This window comes from Brachionichthys hirsutus, chromosome 8 (genome assembly GCF_040956055.1).
Source record: "Brachionichthys hirsutus isolate HB-005 chromosome 8, CSIRO-AGI_Bhir_v1, whole genome shotgun sequence".
Lineage (NCBI taxonomy): Eukaryota > Metazoa > Chordata > Actinopteri > Lophiiformes > Brachionichthyidae > Brachionichthys > Brachionichthys hirsutus.
The window spans coordinates 11,171,732-11,189,331 of NC_090904.1; the positions used below are offsets into that span (position 1 = coordinate 11,171,732).

Below are 17,600 nucleotides of genomic sequence, written 5' to 3' on the forward strand. Positions count from 1 at the left end.
GCCGCTGGCTATGCTGTTTCCCTCCACTCACTCACGCCCAGCTCCATTCCTTAGAATAACTCCGACGGTATTTAGAATATATAAATAGCAAGCACGACATTGTTAGTTTAACAAGCAGCAGGGCAGCAGAAAGAATCCTGGAGAAACTTCGAGTAGTTTGAATGCATTTGTGTGAACTAGAGTAGACTAAATTTATGCATGCCTATTGCCAAGTTTGTCGTTCCATTATTTTCAAATGTCTCAGTTTGCCAATCAGGCGAGATGACATAAGCAGTTGCATCTTCCAGAATCAGCTTTAGCCTCACTTTATAACTTGGATATTGTGCTGTGTGGTATTTTCCACCTACAAGCAGTCTAAAAATTTAATAGCCTTAATGTTCACCGATGGCTGCTCCCATCTCTAACCTCCGGTTACTGCCGGTCGCACCTTAAGGCATCCCTTAACCTAAGCGATTCCTCTCTGCCTCAGGCCAGTGCCACCAGCTTACGTATCCCAGACCAGTCTCTAAAATGATATCAACCGTCCAGTCCAGTTCGTGGTAAAAAAACAAACAGTGAAGGAGCCCACCCTTCATGCCTCACGGTAACGGCGTAGGAAATGGCATCCGCAGTGCAATTACCCGCTTTAAAAAAAAATGGAGCCTCCTTACACGAATTGTTACTGCCAGAAATATTACACTGCTTCACACAGCTTGAATGCAAACCTGTCTTCATGTGTAGGACAAACACGGATGCGTTGTCCGCACCTCCGACGATTCCCCGAGACTGATCTTGGCGCGTCTAATTGTTAAGAAAGGATAAACCCCTTAATGGAAACGTCGCAGCTTCACACGTTTCTGTTGTCCTTTCAGCTCGTATTAACGGATGGCGGTTTAATACGCTCTTGTTTGTTGCTGATCGGTGGGAGCAAAAATGAAAACAGTCACTTTGCTTGCATACCATCGGCCACCAAACCCTTTGCTTGGAGTATGAAGTGGCGTTTTGTGTGTGTGAGGGGGGGAGCTGGTACGCAGTCTGCCAGCTCCTATTAATAGTCAAATTAAGAGAGAGAAGTATCTTTTGAGGTCAATCATTCCCTTCCTGGCTTCCCTTTAAGGTTGCAGAATTGAGCTTGTTAGGCAGGATGAGAAACATCCACGGCGGAAGAAAACACACTCATTTAGCAGCTGTTTCTTCTTCTGTGCCGCCTGAAAATTGCACCGACGGGTTATATCCTCCGGTTTTTGTCTGCTGCTGTTTCCCCCGTCTCTTCCCAGTTCCTCAACATTCACTTACCCGTCACTTACAGTATCCCCTTAATAATGCCAACCAATTACGTAACTTAGCGGCGCCGTAATCGCGTTCCTTTGCTTGTGAATGTTTGTCGTTTGTGGATCAAAATGCCGTATTTTAATCACGTCTACAATTACTTTCCCTTCAGATTAGAATTCTTGTATTCAAGGGAGAGTAATCCATTTACAAGCAACTGGATGAAAGTCGACAACTGAAGATGATGTCGCTATGGAAACAAATTGTTCTGCTATCAATCACCGGATGCCTTGCAGGTAAGATGTTTGAACAAATCTTGTGTGAGTCTCTCTGCACACAGTTCATGTCATAGCAGCATCGCAAATATGAAAGATACTCATATCTATCCCAGAATATATATTTTAGCTTATGTGAGCTCACTCTTTAACGGTATTAGAAATGATTAGAAATAGCATTTCCTCTTAAGTAAGCAGAGTATCGTATTTAGCACCGTTTGTCTTCAATAATCAGCGATCAGATCACGCTACTGGCTGTAGAGTTCTACCACGGTGCCCTTCACCGCTCTCTGGAGTGGCGTCCTACTGCACATATACAGAGCACCATCAGGGGACAAACCGGAGTCTGATCCCATTCCCGTTTATAGCCTGTCCAGATCATTATCGGGATCCATGCAATGAATCCAGCTCTGCTATTTAGCACAATCTACTCGCCACCATGCTTCGTTTTTGCCCTTGCCGTGCCACCTGGGACTTGAGCAGCAGCAGCAGAAGAGACACTCCACCAGAATGTCAACCCTTGTTCAAATGACATTGTAAATCCCTATGAATGTAATTCAAATTGCCTCATGGGTAATTCAAACCCGCTACTCGAGGGAGCCAGATCCGCGCAGTCTCAACCTTCCTGGCGGACGTGCTGCTTGCAGGAGGGTGCTGGTTTGGAACTTTGAAATCCATTGAAAGTCTCTGCAGCTGATGAGAATCAGGCGAGACGTCGATCTCTGCCGTCTGGGATGCCCAACGACTTAGGTGTTAGTCCGCATGAGAGCCACGTTTAAATGCACTGCCCAAGAACACTTGGCACTTGGATGCATTTTCCCAACCTGCCACACGGCGACGCCAAGTCGATTCCCTGACACGTTTTTACTGGTTTAAACCACATGTAGACCTGCCAGCCACATGCTGCAATCTGTTAGCGGCGCGGTATTAATTAGGCCTACCCAGTCCGTCTGTTGACGTCGCTTTTTTATTTAGTACCAGATTGTGTTCCACATCCTTTCCCTTTTTAAGCCTCTGGCAGATGAGTGTGTCCTTCTGGCCTCAATTAACCAGTGCATGTGAAGTATGACATAGATGTTCTGAAAATACCCCCCCCCCCCCCCCCCCGCTTTGTTTATCAGCCCATTGATGACTGAGGAAATGTGTTGAACTTGGTTTCCCACCTCAGCGATCGACCGTCGCAGACTTAAGTCCTGAACCGCTGCTCCGTCAGAATGACGTTCTTCCTCTGACGTAATTAACACTGAACGTCTCCGTTTCAGCTCTTTTATTTATCCACATGTTTTACACACCTGTTTTGAATTATTAAAACAAACTAATACCTCGGACCGTAGCAAAAAAGCACGAAGATTTATAAAGACAATAAAATGGCACAGCTAGCGAGCACTGTTTTCCCCCCGCTTGCCGTGTTGAAAATATATAATCTGTGTTTTTTGTGCCTCGGGTTCTGACAAATGCAGCAGCAGACAGCAAAAGAGGGAGCAAATGTGTCAGCACTTGCATTAGCACCCAAAAGGAGTGCGTTGCATGCAATGCGAAGGAAGCAAAGAAGCCACGCCTCCTTTTTTTTCCTTGGAAAGAGGAATATTATTCAGAGAATGGGAGAAAACGGCACAAAGGGGGCTGAAGAAGGGCCGACTTCAGCGAGACGAATGTTTTTCCCGCACGCCGTCTGCGTTTTGGCTGTGTTGTTCCAGTGTTTTCTCTCGAGGTCAAAGAGACAATTTTCCGAGCTTGCACTGCCATCCGCTCTCTCCCTTCTCCCCAGCACGTGCAGAGGATGTCATATTCCAAGGGCCAAGATGGCGGACGGAGCCAAGTGACCTCACTTTACCGGTCAGCTCCCCGGACCAGCATGCCAGCATCACATGCGAGGCAGAAGGCGGCCCTCCTCTGCAGTACAGGTAAAACGACCACATCAAAGTTACATTCCCCACAAGCCTCGGCAGAATCTCCTTCCCTCTTTCGCTCAAGGCACTGCGAGAAGCCATTGCTGCTTAATTGATCGTGAATCTTTACTTCGGCTTTCATGACAATCAAAGAGGGCGCTGATAGCATTGATTGCTGAGGTTTTTTTTTTTGTTTTTTTTAAAGAATGTTTTCTGGATGTGAATTTTCCAGAGATTAGCCACCGCCGGCGGAGAGACAGGCCTCGAAGAGCGATTGCTTAATTGAGCGTCTGTTTCTCATTTAGCAAAGCTCATCCTTACAATGGCGGAGTCAGGTTGATGGCGCTGATGAATTTACTAACGCCTCAGATGTGATTGCGGTTAAGATTTGAGCCTCTGTGCGGCTAAAGCTGATCATTTATAATGTGCCCTGCTTAAGGAATCGTGAGGGGAGAAAAGGGGATCTCAGTGACACATTTGCACAACAGATCCTTTCATATATGTCTGGCTATTCCCTCGCAGCACAGAGAGCCTGGCTGGAAATGGCAGCTGCCAATTTCTTTTTTTGGGGGGGAGATTGTGTTTCGGAGCTTTGTCAGCACCGTGTAGATGCACAGCAAGTAGGGGAGAGGCGATAACCTTGTGAGTGACATTCGGGTTAAATGCTTACATTTGCTATAATGTGCCTGGGATGAAAACACGGTCCGGGCACAGCGGCGGGGGCGGTGGGGGTGAGGGGGCATCATTACATGTGCAACCTGAGCAATCGCAGGATGAAGCCCAAATGATCCGTTGCATTATTTCACCTGTTTTTTAAAACCTTCTGGCGTTCACCGGCCTGCTGAAGAGGTTCTCTCCTTCGGGCCCGTCGCGGCACTAAAGCAATCGTGTGAAACGACATTGGTGTCAGTTTGATCTGCGGCTTCTTCGCCGACCGAGCGAGCATCCAATAATATGAGAGCGGTCAGGCATGCATTATCTCTACTGTATTGTGTGTCTGCAGCATATTAAAGCTATACCAATCAATACTTGATATCAACAAGGGATGAAAGGACTATCTGCGTTGCTCTCTTCCTCATGCTTTCGGTTTTATATCCACTAACTTAAATTACTGGTTTGGTCTCGTCTCATTTTTTCCTCTACCCTGCTTCCAGTGGAGGAAGAAAGCTCTGATCAATAAACTTGAGGCTTTCTTTGCGGCACAATATGGCAAACAGCATTGACTTTGGAGTCAACATTGAGATCTGATACCAAACAGTGCCATGTATTAACCACACACACACACACACACGTCAACCTGATGATATTCATCGAGGTCATTTGTTCCACTGTTTGGAGTCAGCAGTCTAAATTCTGAATAGAAAATTCTGAAACCTGGTTTCAACTGAAGAGCTGACATCTGAGTGATCAGATGCTCACAACTGTGGATTGACACATTTGTTAATGTTTTTAAGACGCTGGATTTCTATCATTAAATTCACTTTGAAGGAGATGTCTTCTTTTTTGTTTTTTTAGCTTTATTTGGCCTCGCATCACTTTATTTCTGATGCTGATTGTCCTTGACTTGCTTCCCTTCGGGCAAGGAGAGGTTTTGTCCTGGTGATAAAACAGAAAGCATAAATTCTTGGCAATTTATTTCACTAAAACAGAAATTAGAAGCTCAAAATGTCCTGAGCTGACAGATAAAATGCCTGTAGGAAACGGTCACGCTGTGACTTTCACCGGACTCTGAAAACTGCGACTAGGCACAGATCTGCAAATGCCTGTTGCAAAATCGTCATTTTTTTTTTTTTTTATGTAGTTTTATAATTAGATATGCCAAGCAAGAGCGTATTACAGTCTGAGAGCCACGCTTAATTTACTCAGTTACCGCAGCTATTAAAAAAAACAATCCTCCATTTGGTTTAATATCCATCAGAAAAATTGGGTCACACAACACTGAATTTGTCACAGAAGGTGATGTTATTCCTGTCCAGAGAGGTGCTGAAGCAAAGAGTCTGCCTCCTCTTGCTTATCATGTTGTTATAAAACGTACAATACATTTGATATCACCTAAATTCAGCAGTTAAAGCTTTAAATTATATTTATACAAATACTGTAACGCAGCTCGAATGAGAAAAAGGTGCGCCTTGTCGTTCAGCTTCACACCATCTGATTTCCCCCTCGCTCTTCTCTTCTTCTTCTTCTCCTCACCCACTCAGTGACACTGTGAATATACGAAGACAATCCTGGCACTTCTCCACTTGACAAATAGTCCACTGTAGCACCGGCGCACACGCCGGCGCCCAGAGCTGTGCTTTATGAATACACCTGTCACTGTGTTTACTATGAATCTGCTGTAACACACGATCAAGGGCACAGCGGAGATTGGAAAAGCGGGAGTAAAAAAAACATACTGCTGTGTCTGCTATTGTGTCATGTGACCTCAGGCTGACTTATGTCTTTACCTGTGACTACTGGCTGGCACGGTGCAGCAGGAGTATTTCTTATTTTTATATATATATATATATATACAGTCGACTCTCTTTTTTCGCAAGTTTTACGTTCCGGGACCCTGCGAAAAGTGAAAACGAAGTGGCCACGAAGTAGCGACACCATATTTATTTTATTATTTTCTGTGTTTTTTTTTTTCTTTTACCTTTGTGAACGCTCCCTGCTCTGTTATCAGCCCACCCTCTCCCCTTTCCCACACACATACAAAGATCTTTTTAGTAACAATAGTATATATTTCAAAACTTTAATGAATCTGTCACACACAAAAAAACACAGCGTGAACGACTCACACGCTGATGCTAACTGGATGAACGAGGCGACGAGCATGATGTGTACAATATAGCGTAGGAGCGGCTCTTTGTGTTTTCCGATGTTGCAATACGGCAATATCTGTTGTAATGCATGCTTTAATGTATTTATTTATTTGTTCAATTCTGTTTTTAATTACTGTTTTATTTTTCTTAGGCTAGAAAATGCTTATTTTAGCAATAAAATAATGAAAAAAATACCGCTTGTACGTGATACAAGGGGTCGTCAACTTACGAACTATGCGACTCGTGACAGTTCCACTTTACGACACGCACTCGTCTGTTGTTGTTTTGTCTGTTTACGAGGTGATTTTACGACATACCGGAAAGCGAGTGAGCGAATCGAGTGTGCAACAGATTCCACGGTCTCACCTATGATGTCTACCGAGAGGAAATTGTCTCTTACTACTCCTTATTTGCAGAATATATATAGCGAGGAATGCGTGTGTGTGTGTGTGTGTTTGCGTACTTGGACAGTGACCCTTATCCAGTCGGTGTGGTCACTGCCTTCTCTCTGTGGGTGTCTGGCCTCAAGGAGAACCAGGTGAGGCAGAGACACAGTACATATATCTGATGAGGAGGCCTCATGCAAAATTGATGTGAACCTCAAGGTCGTGGGCGGTTCACAAGGAGCATGCTCAGATCAGTCGCCGCCGGCAGCGCGGCGCAGACTGCTCACCCGGAGTCTGTTGGACTTACTCTAAGCTCCTCTCGCCAATTTGCCAGCGGGTTCTGTGTGATTCAAGTTGGGCCGCAGCAACAATGAGACCTCTGCCCTGCCTGCTGCACCGTCCTGCTATTTGTCTTGCAGTGTGTTTGAGGGAAATGGTAAAAGCGAAAGTGAACAAACAGATCTTGCTATGATGTATTGCGCTCATCCACAGTTAGAGAACACCTCAGCGTTTATGGCTATTTATTTATTAAAGATAGTATTTCCTCTTTTCAGTTGACTGGAGAATTTTCTTCTATGTATTTATTGACATTTTTTGTGGCCTTTTAAAATAATGTCAGCCTGTGCAGTGATCAGGACTGTTTATATCGTAGTGAGCAATCTCAAGCAAAGAATGTGCAACAAATGCAGAATGCTGAGAACTCGGACCGGTTTCAGACATGCATCCGGAACATTTAGAACCTTTGAAATATGTCAATCGGTGCTACTATTATACTACTATTGTACTTTCGGCTTGTCCCGTCATGGGTCACCACAGCAAGTCAACGTTCACCACTTCACCCTGTCCTTTGCATTATCCTCCCCATCACCAGCCACTCTCATGTCCTCCCTCACTACGTCCATGTATCTTCTCCTGGGTCGACCTATAGCCCTGTTCCCTGGCATTTCCATCCATAGCATCCTTCTACCGTTAGTCCCCTATAAAAAAAAGTGAAAGGACGATGCACGCTCCGTGTTCTGCTGATTCTTCTTTACGTTTCCCGGGCTTGAACGCTCACAATTGGATGACATGACACGGTGACAGCAGCCCGTTTGGGGCGTGTTGATCTCATTAAGTTGCAGCCACCATTTCTGGGTTCACAAAAGAAAAGAAAGGGCAGAGAAGAAGCCTTTGATGCCTTCTAAAGTCACGTCTCGCCTGTTTCTGCAGAAAGAGTTGATATGTGGCTTACTAATTGCATCTGCGGCGAAATAAACACCATCACACCCAGCCAGCTGTCTCCTCTAGTGTGTGTGTGTGTGTGATCTGTCCAGCCTGGCCACCTTCTTCTCCCATTAAGTTAAATCATGCTGGGTGGCTGCAAGTCTAACTAGCTTCCCATCCATTTAAGCTCCTCCCCTCTTCCACACACAATAATCCTCCCTTTCCACAAGCACAGGAGGAGGACAGAGGATAATTCAAATGGGGAAATAAATTGTGGAAATTGGGTTTTGTTTTTTATATATTTATATGACATATTCTCTGAAAATACAAACATTGTCAGTCTGGAGCATTTAGTAAAAGCAACATCGTAGGAATGGTGACAAAATGAGTCAGATTAAGTGACTGCACAGACTGTTGGATGAATGATGCAGGCTACAAGATGAAAGACGGCTTTGTCTTTTGTAGTCTGTCAGGCAGGAGACTGGGGAGAGCTACGACTGGCTTTAAGACTGCACGAGGCATCACTCTGCCTGTTGGTTTGCCTGGGAGGAAAAAATTATATTGATTTTTTTCCCCTCTCGTTATCTTTGGGGAATTGTCATTTCACAATCCTGTCACTGTGGCAGACGAACATGTGGCATTCCAATAATTCTTTGTTTCTCAAATTCCATAAGAAGCAGGAGGGGCGATATTTCTCCTGTGAGAATGTGAAAGAGAAAGTCCTGTTACCCTCCGCCTGCCCGTGCAGACACCGCTTCATATGATCTCCATCGAATACAAGTAGCTGTCAGGCTGATCGACGTATGAACCGTTCTCTCCGTTCGACGCGAACATTATTCAGCGTTTTGATTCTCCTGGGTCGCCGCGATTAATCACTGTTGCTTCCCGAGCTGAACTTGCATGACAAAGTATCTTGTGACCTTTTCCTTGAGGGACACGGTCTGTAGACAATGCAATATGAAGGTGTCACGAAGTAGAAATTCAGATATACAAAAACACAATCTAATTACAAAGCATGCAGCTCTGCCAAGCCCCCGCTGTCTCTGAAACTTTAAAACACTAATAATGCAAAATGTTAAGGACTATTTAATAGTCGTGGAATTATGAATATAGATCAAAATGCTATCGTGGAATATTTTTTACAATTTTCTTTTAATTTTTATTTTGTAAGTTCAGTAATTGCCATCCATTTTCTACTTAGAATTGTTTGTTATTTAGACCCTGCCGATGCTTCGGCCCCAAAATTATGGTCATTTGTCCCATTGCCATATCGTGTTACTCTCTAGCCCAGGTGTTTCTCTCCATAGCGTTTCGCCTTCTCATCCACGACCGTAAGATTTGTATTTTCATTGATTGCTGTCTTTTTCCAGCGCCTGCCTGCTGTGTAGTGTGTAAAATTTAGTATTTTGATTTGGCTGTATTTTGTGTTTGCGGTTTTGTTGGACCTCAGCAAGTCCAAGCCTTAGTCCTTTTAGTGTAGTGAGTTTTTGTTTCCTGATCTCCATTTTTCTGCATGTATCTTGCGTATATATAAGTAAAGTATTTTCGCTGCACTTTTATTCTTCTTCAGTTAGATCATTCTAGTGATACTTAGCAGTGATTCGTAATTTGTTGCAAATATGAGTGAAATAAAGACACAACTACATTTTATTATCAATTGAATATGATTTTATTACTGGTTTAACATAGGATGCAGAGTTAGATGAGAATGCATCTATTTGTGGATGCACGGAATTAGTACCTGGTCTGCAGATGGTAAAGTGCACTTTGATTTAATGCCCTTCACACACCTCAGATGCATACAGTCTCCCAGCTAATACTTCAGTTGGGTTTTTTTTTGGGGGGGGGGGGCTATAGATAAAGATGATTAATGCTCCCTAATAATATGAGTTCATAATTATAAGCAAAAGCAATGCCTTTGGATATTGTAATGAGCTGATGTGTTGGTGGTAAGAAGTATCCCCTGCTGTAACTCACACAGACCGGTTCCGTCGCTCGAGCTAGTTTTCATTTCAGAATCTGATCCAGTGACGAGCATCAAGAATTAGAAAATAAATATATGCTCGATACTGGTTGAAGTTCCTTGGACTGTTGACAGATGTTGTGATGTTGTGATGCACACAACAGCAAATGTTTGCCTTTTTTTCTCTCCCTGGGTGCACAGGAATGAACCAAATTTCATTGCAATCCGTTGAAAAGTCGTCCAGACATTTCACTGAAAACCATCTGGGATCACCAGGGTCATTAGAATTCATCTAATACACAATTAGCCTGTATGCTAATCTAACATGCAAATGTTTGGATTTCACTGGAACAGGGCAAAAAGAAAATGCTCCCTGGTCGGTGCTGGTTGCCGATCCATCTAACAGCTGTTGAGATATTTTTCTCTCAAACACAATTGTCAATTTCACAGAGGCGCAGAGGGAAAAGTCACCGGATGACAAAAGACATTCGCATTCATAGGGACGATAACTGCTTGGACAGAAATTTATGGCAAGAGCTCGGCCGAGAACCGCAAACAGCAAATGCTCCATCTCTCAATGCTACGTCTGTCTTGACTTGCAACAACAACAATTTGAACGCGGCACAAATTCCCACCAAATGTCAATAAAATCTGTCAAAACAGATTTGCATATTCTGCTCACACTTACCAAGTGCAACAAAAACATAACCTCCATAGAGGAAGCCATTAAAGATTAGTTGGAATAAAAATCCAATTCGCCAGGCAAGTTTGGGAAGAAAAAAAAAATCAATATCCTCTTTGCTCTCACCTAAATTAGCAGAAAAAAATAAATAAGTCAAACTGTTGAAAGTTGTCGGTGTCAAGAAACGTTTTGTTCGCTGCAAACTAGCTTTAAGGGATATTGGCAGTATTCAGATTTCTCTGCTCATACAGAACCCTGCTTAGCTTCTATCTCTTCAGCGTGACGTGGGTGGATTGATCGAATCGATATCTGTGATAAGCACTGCGAGCGTAAATCTCCAGGGTGACTCGGCTACTGATTGTGTTTGCGTTTTGCAGATGGTCGCTGAACGGAACATTCATTGATCCGGGGAATGGCTACCGGCGTCGCATGTCTGGGGGCAGCCTGATCATTAGCGACCTGGATATGGACCAAGACGCCGGGGTATACCAGTGCACGGCCTCCAACACGTGGGGGTCCATCCTCAGTCGCAGAGCCAGGCTGCAATTTGCATGTAAGTGATCCTCCAATTGCTGACGTGTATTTGGCGCCACACACAGACAGCTTAGACTTTCTGGCATGTTATTGTGTTATACCAGTCAGACCTGTGTGATATTGTTGTTGCTTTGCGAGACCTTTTTTTTTTTTTTTAGTTGGTCAATTTTTTTCACTCATGTTGCCTACAAATAGATTTTTGAGATAGGAAGCGGCAATGGAATGAAATGTCAGCTGCAACGCACACAATGAGGCGGCGTCTGACTGCCTCTGAACGCCATTGATTCTCATTAGTGTTCCCAGCGCTGACAGCATCTACGCTCAGTCTGAATCGCCAAGTGAAGCGCCTGCCCCTGTGATTCCAGCTTTAAAGCTGGGAAATTGAAACGGCGCCGCAACTTTATAATCTCTGGCCACTTCTTTTTTTTTTTTTGTAGAATATATTCGACAGATTGTGAACAAATCAGATAGAGACCGGCTTTCCGCTGCTCTGCTTGCGCTTAAAAGACCAAAGGTTAGAAATTCCTCCGTTTTGGAAGCACCTTGCTTGTTTTGATCAAGCCCGCCGAGCCTCTCGATTATGTCCCACAGTTAGAGAATATTTCACCCTCACGCTAGTGATGGCCTGTTTGCCCTTAGCCCAAGTCATGAATCTCACTTGCGGGGAGTGGTTGAGGTGCAGAGCTGTTTGACATTTATTGTCCTGTTTAATCTACAGTGTGGAAGGTCTGGGAGATCTTCATGGCCAATATTCTGTTTTTCTATGAAATGGAGCCGATAGAAATATCGTTCCGACCTCTTTGCTGTCCGAAATTCAACCTAGCCCACTTGGATTCGGCATGCCAAGTAATGTGTAGAATTAAGCATTGATTTGCTCTCTGCAGCGTCATGCATGCGCCTGTTTTAATGATCCAAAGCGCACAGTGTGAAGTCTATGGTGCAACTTTGAGTGCAATGCTTTAGCTCGTTAAATGATGCATGAACCAGGCTTGCAGCAAAGCGCAAGGTTGCATTTAGCCTCTTACTTTTTTTTTATTATTCATGCGTTTTGAGTGTAAAATGAACTAAATCAATCTCTGTCATCTCTCATTACCTGTAAAGGCCAGGTCGACATTCGCTATTGAAACAGCAGGATTTGCCTGTGTGGTCCTGGACCCTCCCGCCGCCGTCCCATGAACAGCTCTGTCTGACTGTATTTGAGCACGATTTGATATTAAGCTGAAAAAGCAGATCCACTGCATATCCCTAGGCAACCGACAGGCCAGGCGATTGTTCATAGATTGCATGCTGCAGATTGGTCGGGTCACGAGATCTATCATCCGGTTTAATAGCATACCGGATGCACATTGGTGAAGTAATGGGTCAGTAATGAGGAAAATATTAATTACTTTACCTGCGGTGATCCGCCAGAGGCAGAAACAATAATACCGCAGCGGCTTAACGTCATTAATTATTTAAATCTCCTTGAATCATTTAAATGTTCTGTGTATCTGCACGCATCCAAAAGGCTACACGGGCATCCCAGTGAAATATCTCGGAGTCAAACAGCCGTGATCCCGACGCATCACCAGGCACCGAAGGACGTGGAGTGAAATGTTAATGCGAGCGGGAGTCTTTAATTTGGAGAAAAACCCTTTGTTCAGGTGCGCCATCTGCCTTGCGAGGATGAGCAAGCAGCTTTTGGCTCATCATTGACGCATCACTCCTTGAGAGAGTGTCGGTGCTTGTGGAGCCATTTTTTGCTATTTGATGCCACCGGGTTGTTATTGGTCAATGTCACTGTCGCAGCTTCTAAAATAGCAAAGCCGCCTTCTTGCACGACTTTGTAAGATTGAGTCCAAATGCTCTGCTACAGACAAATTGATCTTTCTCATGCCGCCTCTGAGCAGTTCTGCTTACATAAGATCTCTCAGCTATATTCATAGCTTTGGCCTCCATTGATTAAAATAGCATTTTACTGTCAATTCGGTTGCTGATATCAGGGTTACGGGGGAAACATTGAGCAGTTCCCTCCTCAGCCCAACCTTGCGGCATCAAGATTGACCGCTGTGGCAAATTAATATCGTGACGAAATTGCTTTAGGTCATATAGCCCTCTCAACACATGCATGCAGTTTGCATGCCAGCTTGCTGCCTCAGAGTTACTGTAGTTTTGCATGCGCAAATTATTATTTTTTTTTTCAAGGAATCACAAAAGGCATCTTCACATGCACGGCATACAACCTTTGCATAAATTGTTTTAAAGCTGTAGTAAAATCTTTTTACTCTCTCGAGCCTTTTGGCATTAATTAGTTCACTGCTGTTTTTTCATTGCCTCTCCTTTATGTTCAGTCTTCATACTTTCTTCCAAACGCAGCCGGCGGCTTCGTATGCTGGAAAAGTAGCGCGTGAACGTCTTACATTGGCGTCCAACATGCAAATAAATATATAGATTGGCTGTTGAACACAGTGGAGCAACGTTTGCCATGCAGAGACTTGCCGTGTCAGCTTTTAAGATGTTACCATGTAGGTGTTGGGCTCGCCGGGGTGAATTGCTGCTCCCAGCACGAGGTGATCCTAACCTGTGATTTTCTAACTCCTCTTGGGGGGGGCATTGATTCTTTAAATTATATTTTCCTCTTCACCGTTTTCACTAATTGCTTTGAGAAGACTATCATGATAATAGATATATGGCCAAAGTTACAATACAGAAAAGAAAGCAGATGTTTTGTACCAACTATTAGCCGAAACACTGAGACACAGTGTGTGTGTGGATTCTGGAGCAGGTAAAAGTATATTTGCTCTTAAATATTGTGGGTCGCCGTTTTTGACAGGGATCATCTACGATGTCGCTCCGAAGCCCTGACCAATCGTCTTTAAACGATAAAGGGTCGCTCCGTGTAATCTCATGGCTGCTCCATCCTTATTTTTCTGAGGCTGATTCTGCTCAAAAAGGAATCGCTGGAGCTACAGCGAGTTTAGCCTCTAGCCGTCAGAGAGGCAGTGTGCGGTCAGTTCACTGTACTCCATTATTCTTCTGCTCAGAGGCAAGAGAGCGGGGGGGGGGGGTAAGTGCACAACCTCAGCACTCAGCCCAGCATCTCTGCCCTCCTTTGTGTCATTTTGTGTGATCTTGGCGAAGGAGTTGTTCTTTTCTCGTCCACTAAGTCATTATCGGTAGCTCTTAGATTCACCTCCCACTGTTTGCAAATGCATTCCCATCATAATTATCAGCTGCTGCTGTTGCCGAGCTATTTCAATCGAGCATTTGAATGTCACTGGGGGGCGTTAACGTCGTTGGGAGATGGACTCTGTATTTTCGACGGCAGTCCGGCGAGATTGGAAGCACATCGCTTCTCCGTCTGTATTTCATGTCGGCCGTCTCCTGTGGCCTCCCCCCCGTGTCCTGCCGTGACTCGTCTGTGTTTGATTCCACTGCGGTCATCAGAGAGCTGCTCGTTAATCTTACCAGCGCTCTGTCCTACTTCCCTCCATAATCTTCCTCCTCCTAATTTCCCTTATCGGTCACGCTGACTTTCTTTTGTTTGTGTTTGGAAGGCTTGCTCAAGGCCGTTAGCCAGAGGGTGCAGACAGAGTGCAGAGCGGACTGCGGCGGCGTCCCTCCATCAGTCGCGAAGCTAAGGGTGGTTTATCATCCCGGCTTAAGTTTTGTCTTCCAGCAACTGCTCCTTCGTTTGCAGTGGGGGGGGGGGGGGGGGGGGTTATTGTGCTGAGAATATTGAATTGAAAGTGAATGCTTTTAAGTGCAAGATTACACCACGTCGAATAATGACTTTAGATGCTATTTGTCACGCACGCTTCCCCCCCGCCATGTTTGAACAGTCCTGCTCAATTTTATCCCATTTTGGTCTAATCTGTTCCGTGTGAGAAAGTGGCAACGTCGCCAAGTCAGGTCCATCCGTTTCTGCATTACCTCAGATGCTTTAAAAGCATCAGGGGCTGTCAGGAGGTGTCGCGGGGCGATCAGTGTCGCTCTGTCAAAATCCCGATGCTCAGAATATCAAAAGTGATTTACAAATGGGGGGGGGGGGGGGGGGGTTCCAAGAAAACATATGTTGTTTTTCAAATCTATAATTTGAAAGAAACCTTTGAGTGTGTATGCGATATCAAAACACTCTTGTCTACGCTGCTGGCTTACAAATTCAATCTCGTCTCATCAGATCTGGATAACTTCAAAAGTCAATCGGTGAGGAGCGCTGTCAATGTCCGCGAGGGCCAAGGAGTGGTTCTGCTGTGTGGACCGCCGGCACATTCGGGAGGTAAGTTGGCAAAACCTCAGCTACTTGAAAATGAACTTTCTATTGGTCATTAAAGTCTTCATGCACCTCCTCTTTGCTGATGTCACAGGGCCCTCTTCTTCTGAGAGTGGAATTGGTGGGATGTGGGGGAAGAAAATCCCCGATAGTGAGGGACGACTTAGCCTGTTACTGCTACCATCATCAACTTGTGACAAATTTGGCCTCATTTGCACGATGGAACAAAAGAATAAGCAAAAAACTGGTTGGATGCGTTGACTCTGATAAGATCTCCCACGCCAGTGAGCTTTAGCGGCATTCATTTTGTCACCTCCTTGTTAGCCACTTCCTTTATTTACGCCAACCAGCATCAGGCTGTTGCACGACATTGATTGTGTATCTCCATATGTTCAGAAAGAGTTCTCTAAATGTTCTGCCGGGAAGCTTAAAAAAATGTCGCCTCCTTGATGAAAAGCCACAAATTGGATGCGAGGACGCAGACCGCTCTTCCCCAGCTCGCCGGGTATCTGCGGAAAGCCGAGGACACGGACAATGGCTTCTGCTAAGCTTTTCTCCTTCTTGATATAGTTCCTTGAACATGGGAACAATCCATTTCCTTCACAAGAGAGCAGTTTGCATCGCAGCGTATTGTACAGCTGGTCTGTGGGATAATGGGTCAGAGTAGTCCGTGTGAAACACAGCCTGACAGCTTTCCTCGCTCTTGATACGTGGTTGGCTGCTGCACTATGTTTTCTCACATATTCCAAAGTGAATGAAAATAAGCCTGCTGTTCTTTTCTTCATGTCTTGCCATTTTGCTCCTTTTCTGGCTCTCCCTCTTTCTTGCCCTCTTTATCCCCCCCACCCCCTTATATATATATTTTTTTCTACCCTTTTGCTTTCTTGAATTTGGAAAGCATCAATTTGCTCCCTGAACTAGAGTTTATATCACACGTGTAAGGAGCCCCTTCTGGTTCGTGCTTTGACTTTGAATTCTGCAGATGCTTTCTTTCTACCATTGACACGTCACGCTGATAAATTTAATTTAATTCATCACAAAACAATTGGGATTCACTTAACGATGGAGTTACCTGACGAAGACGCTAAACGATTAACAACTTTGAAGACTTTACCCCACGATGCGCTGGCGATGCTTCCTGTTTACATCCCACCTCTCACTAGGATAGGCTCCAGCAAAGCCCGTGACCCGGAAGGCGGATAAAAACAGACAGGAAACAAACCGTTGAATAAAAAAAAACGTTGTATTTGCACAAGCGTAGGCCATTTATTCTGTACATATGTACGTGCTCACTCGTAACTCCGCTGCCAGTGCATTTGGCTCGTCGTAAAAGTGATTTCTTGATGCTAAACTCATACTCGTTTAGCGTCGTAACTCCGAGTCGTCGTTAATTGAGTACGTTGGTAAGTGAGGACAGTCTGTAATTCAACATGGCAGGACTCTCCTTTCTTATGACATACCTGCTTCTCAACATATTCCTCCGTCCAACGAGTCAGCACTTCCGTACCTTTACCTGTCCGTTTGTTTTGGCTCAGGGAACGGAGGGCATGACCACTGACGCGCTGTAATCCATTTTGTTTCGCTCCCTTTCCTTGCGTCTACCATTTCTTTTGCACCGATGGCTGCTACATTTGCCGTGGTATTTCTTCTCATGAAAAAGTGAGACAGGAGACGGAAAATGATCTGAGAGAGTAACCGTTTCAGGCCATGAGAGCCGTCGGGGGTCAGCGCCTCTACTCACTGTGCAGAATCTGCTCCTCTAATGTGAATTTCTTTTCTTTGTCAGACCTGAAATTCGCCTGGATCTTCAATGAGTTTCCTTATTTTGTGCAACAAGACAGCCGTCGATTCATCTCTCAAGAGACCGGGAGCTTGTACATCGCAAAAGTAGAGCCGTCAGATGTTGGCAACTACACCTGTGTAGTTAACAACACCGTCATAAGGGAGAAGGTGCTCAGCTCGCCGACGCCACTGGTCCTCAGAAGCGACGGTAAATACCTGAAACTGTGGCGAAGCTTTAGCTTGAACCCCTCAGATTCATCAATCAATCCACCCTTACTTTTATTTTGACGCTTTCTGCTTTTTGATGTAATCTCATTTCAGATTTGTGATTGTGAGGATTTGTTTCGCATCCATGTCGTGTGGTTAGAAAAGAGAGCGATATATTTTTTCAATCTCATTAAGAATTGAATTGACATAAATGAATTTCAAAGTGACATTCACTGAAACCTACAGCTACGTTTTCAGGAAGCTGTTAAAACCATGAAAACCTGCTGACAGGATAAATTAATGAATGAATATTTGACGTTTGTATCCAGAGCTTTAACTGCATTGAGCTAAAAACAATGATCGTGTCTGGCT

At 44.5% G+C, this 17,600-nt stretch overlaps 1 protein-coding gene across 1 annotated transcript in view; it reads left to right on the forward strand.

Annotated features, from left to right (window-relative positions):
• Window positions 1-1,489: 1,489 nt before the first annotated feature.
• cntn3b (contactin 3b) overlaps window positions 1,490-17,600 on the forward strand; it is a 31,478-nt gene continuing 15,367 nt past the window's right edge. The window contains exons 1-5 of the mRNA XM_068742847.1: window positions 1,490-1,544; window positions 3,292-3,427; window positions 10,831-11,006; window positions 15,147-15,245; window positions 17,026-17,229. Coding sequence (XP_068598948.1) covers window positions 1,490-1,544; window positions 3,292-3,427; window positions 10,831-11,006; window positions 15,147-15,245; window positions 17,026-17,229 — 670 coding nt within the window. The remainder of the gene's footprint in view (window positions 1,545-3,291; window positions 3,428-10,830; window positions 11,007-15,146; window positions 15,246-17,025; window positions 17,230-17,600) is intronic.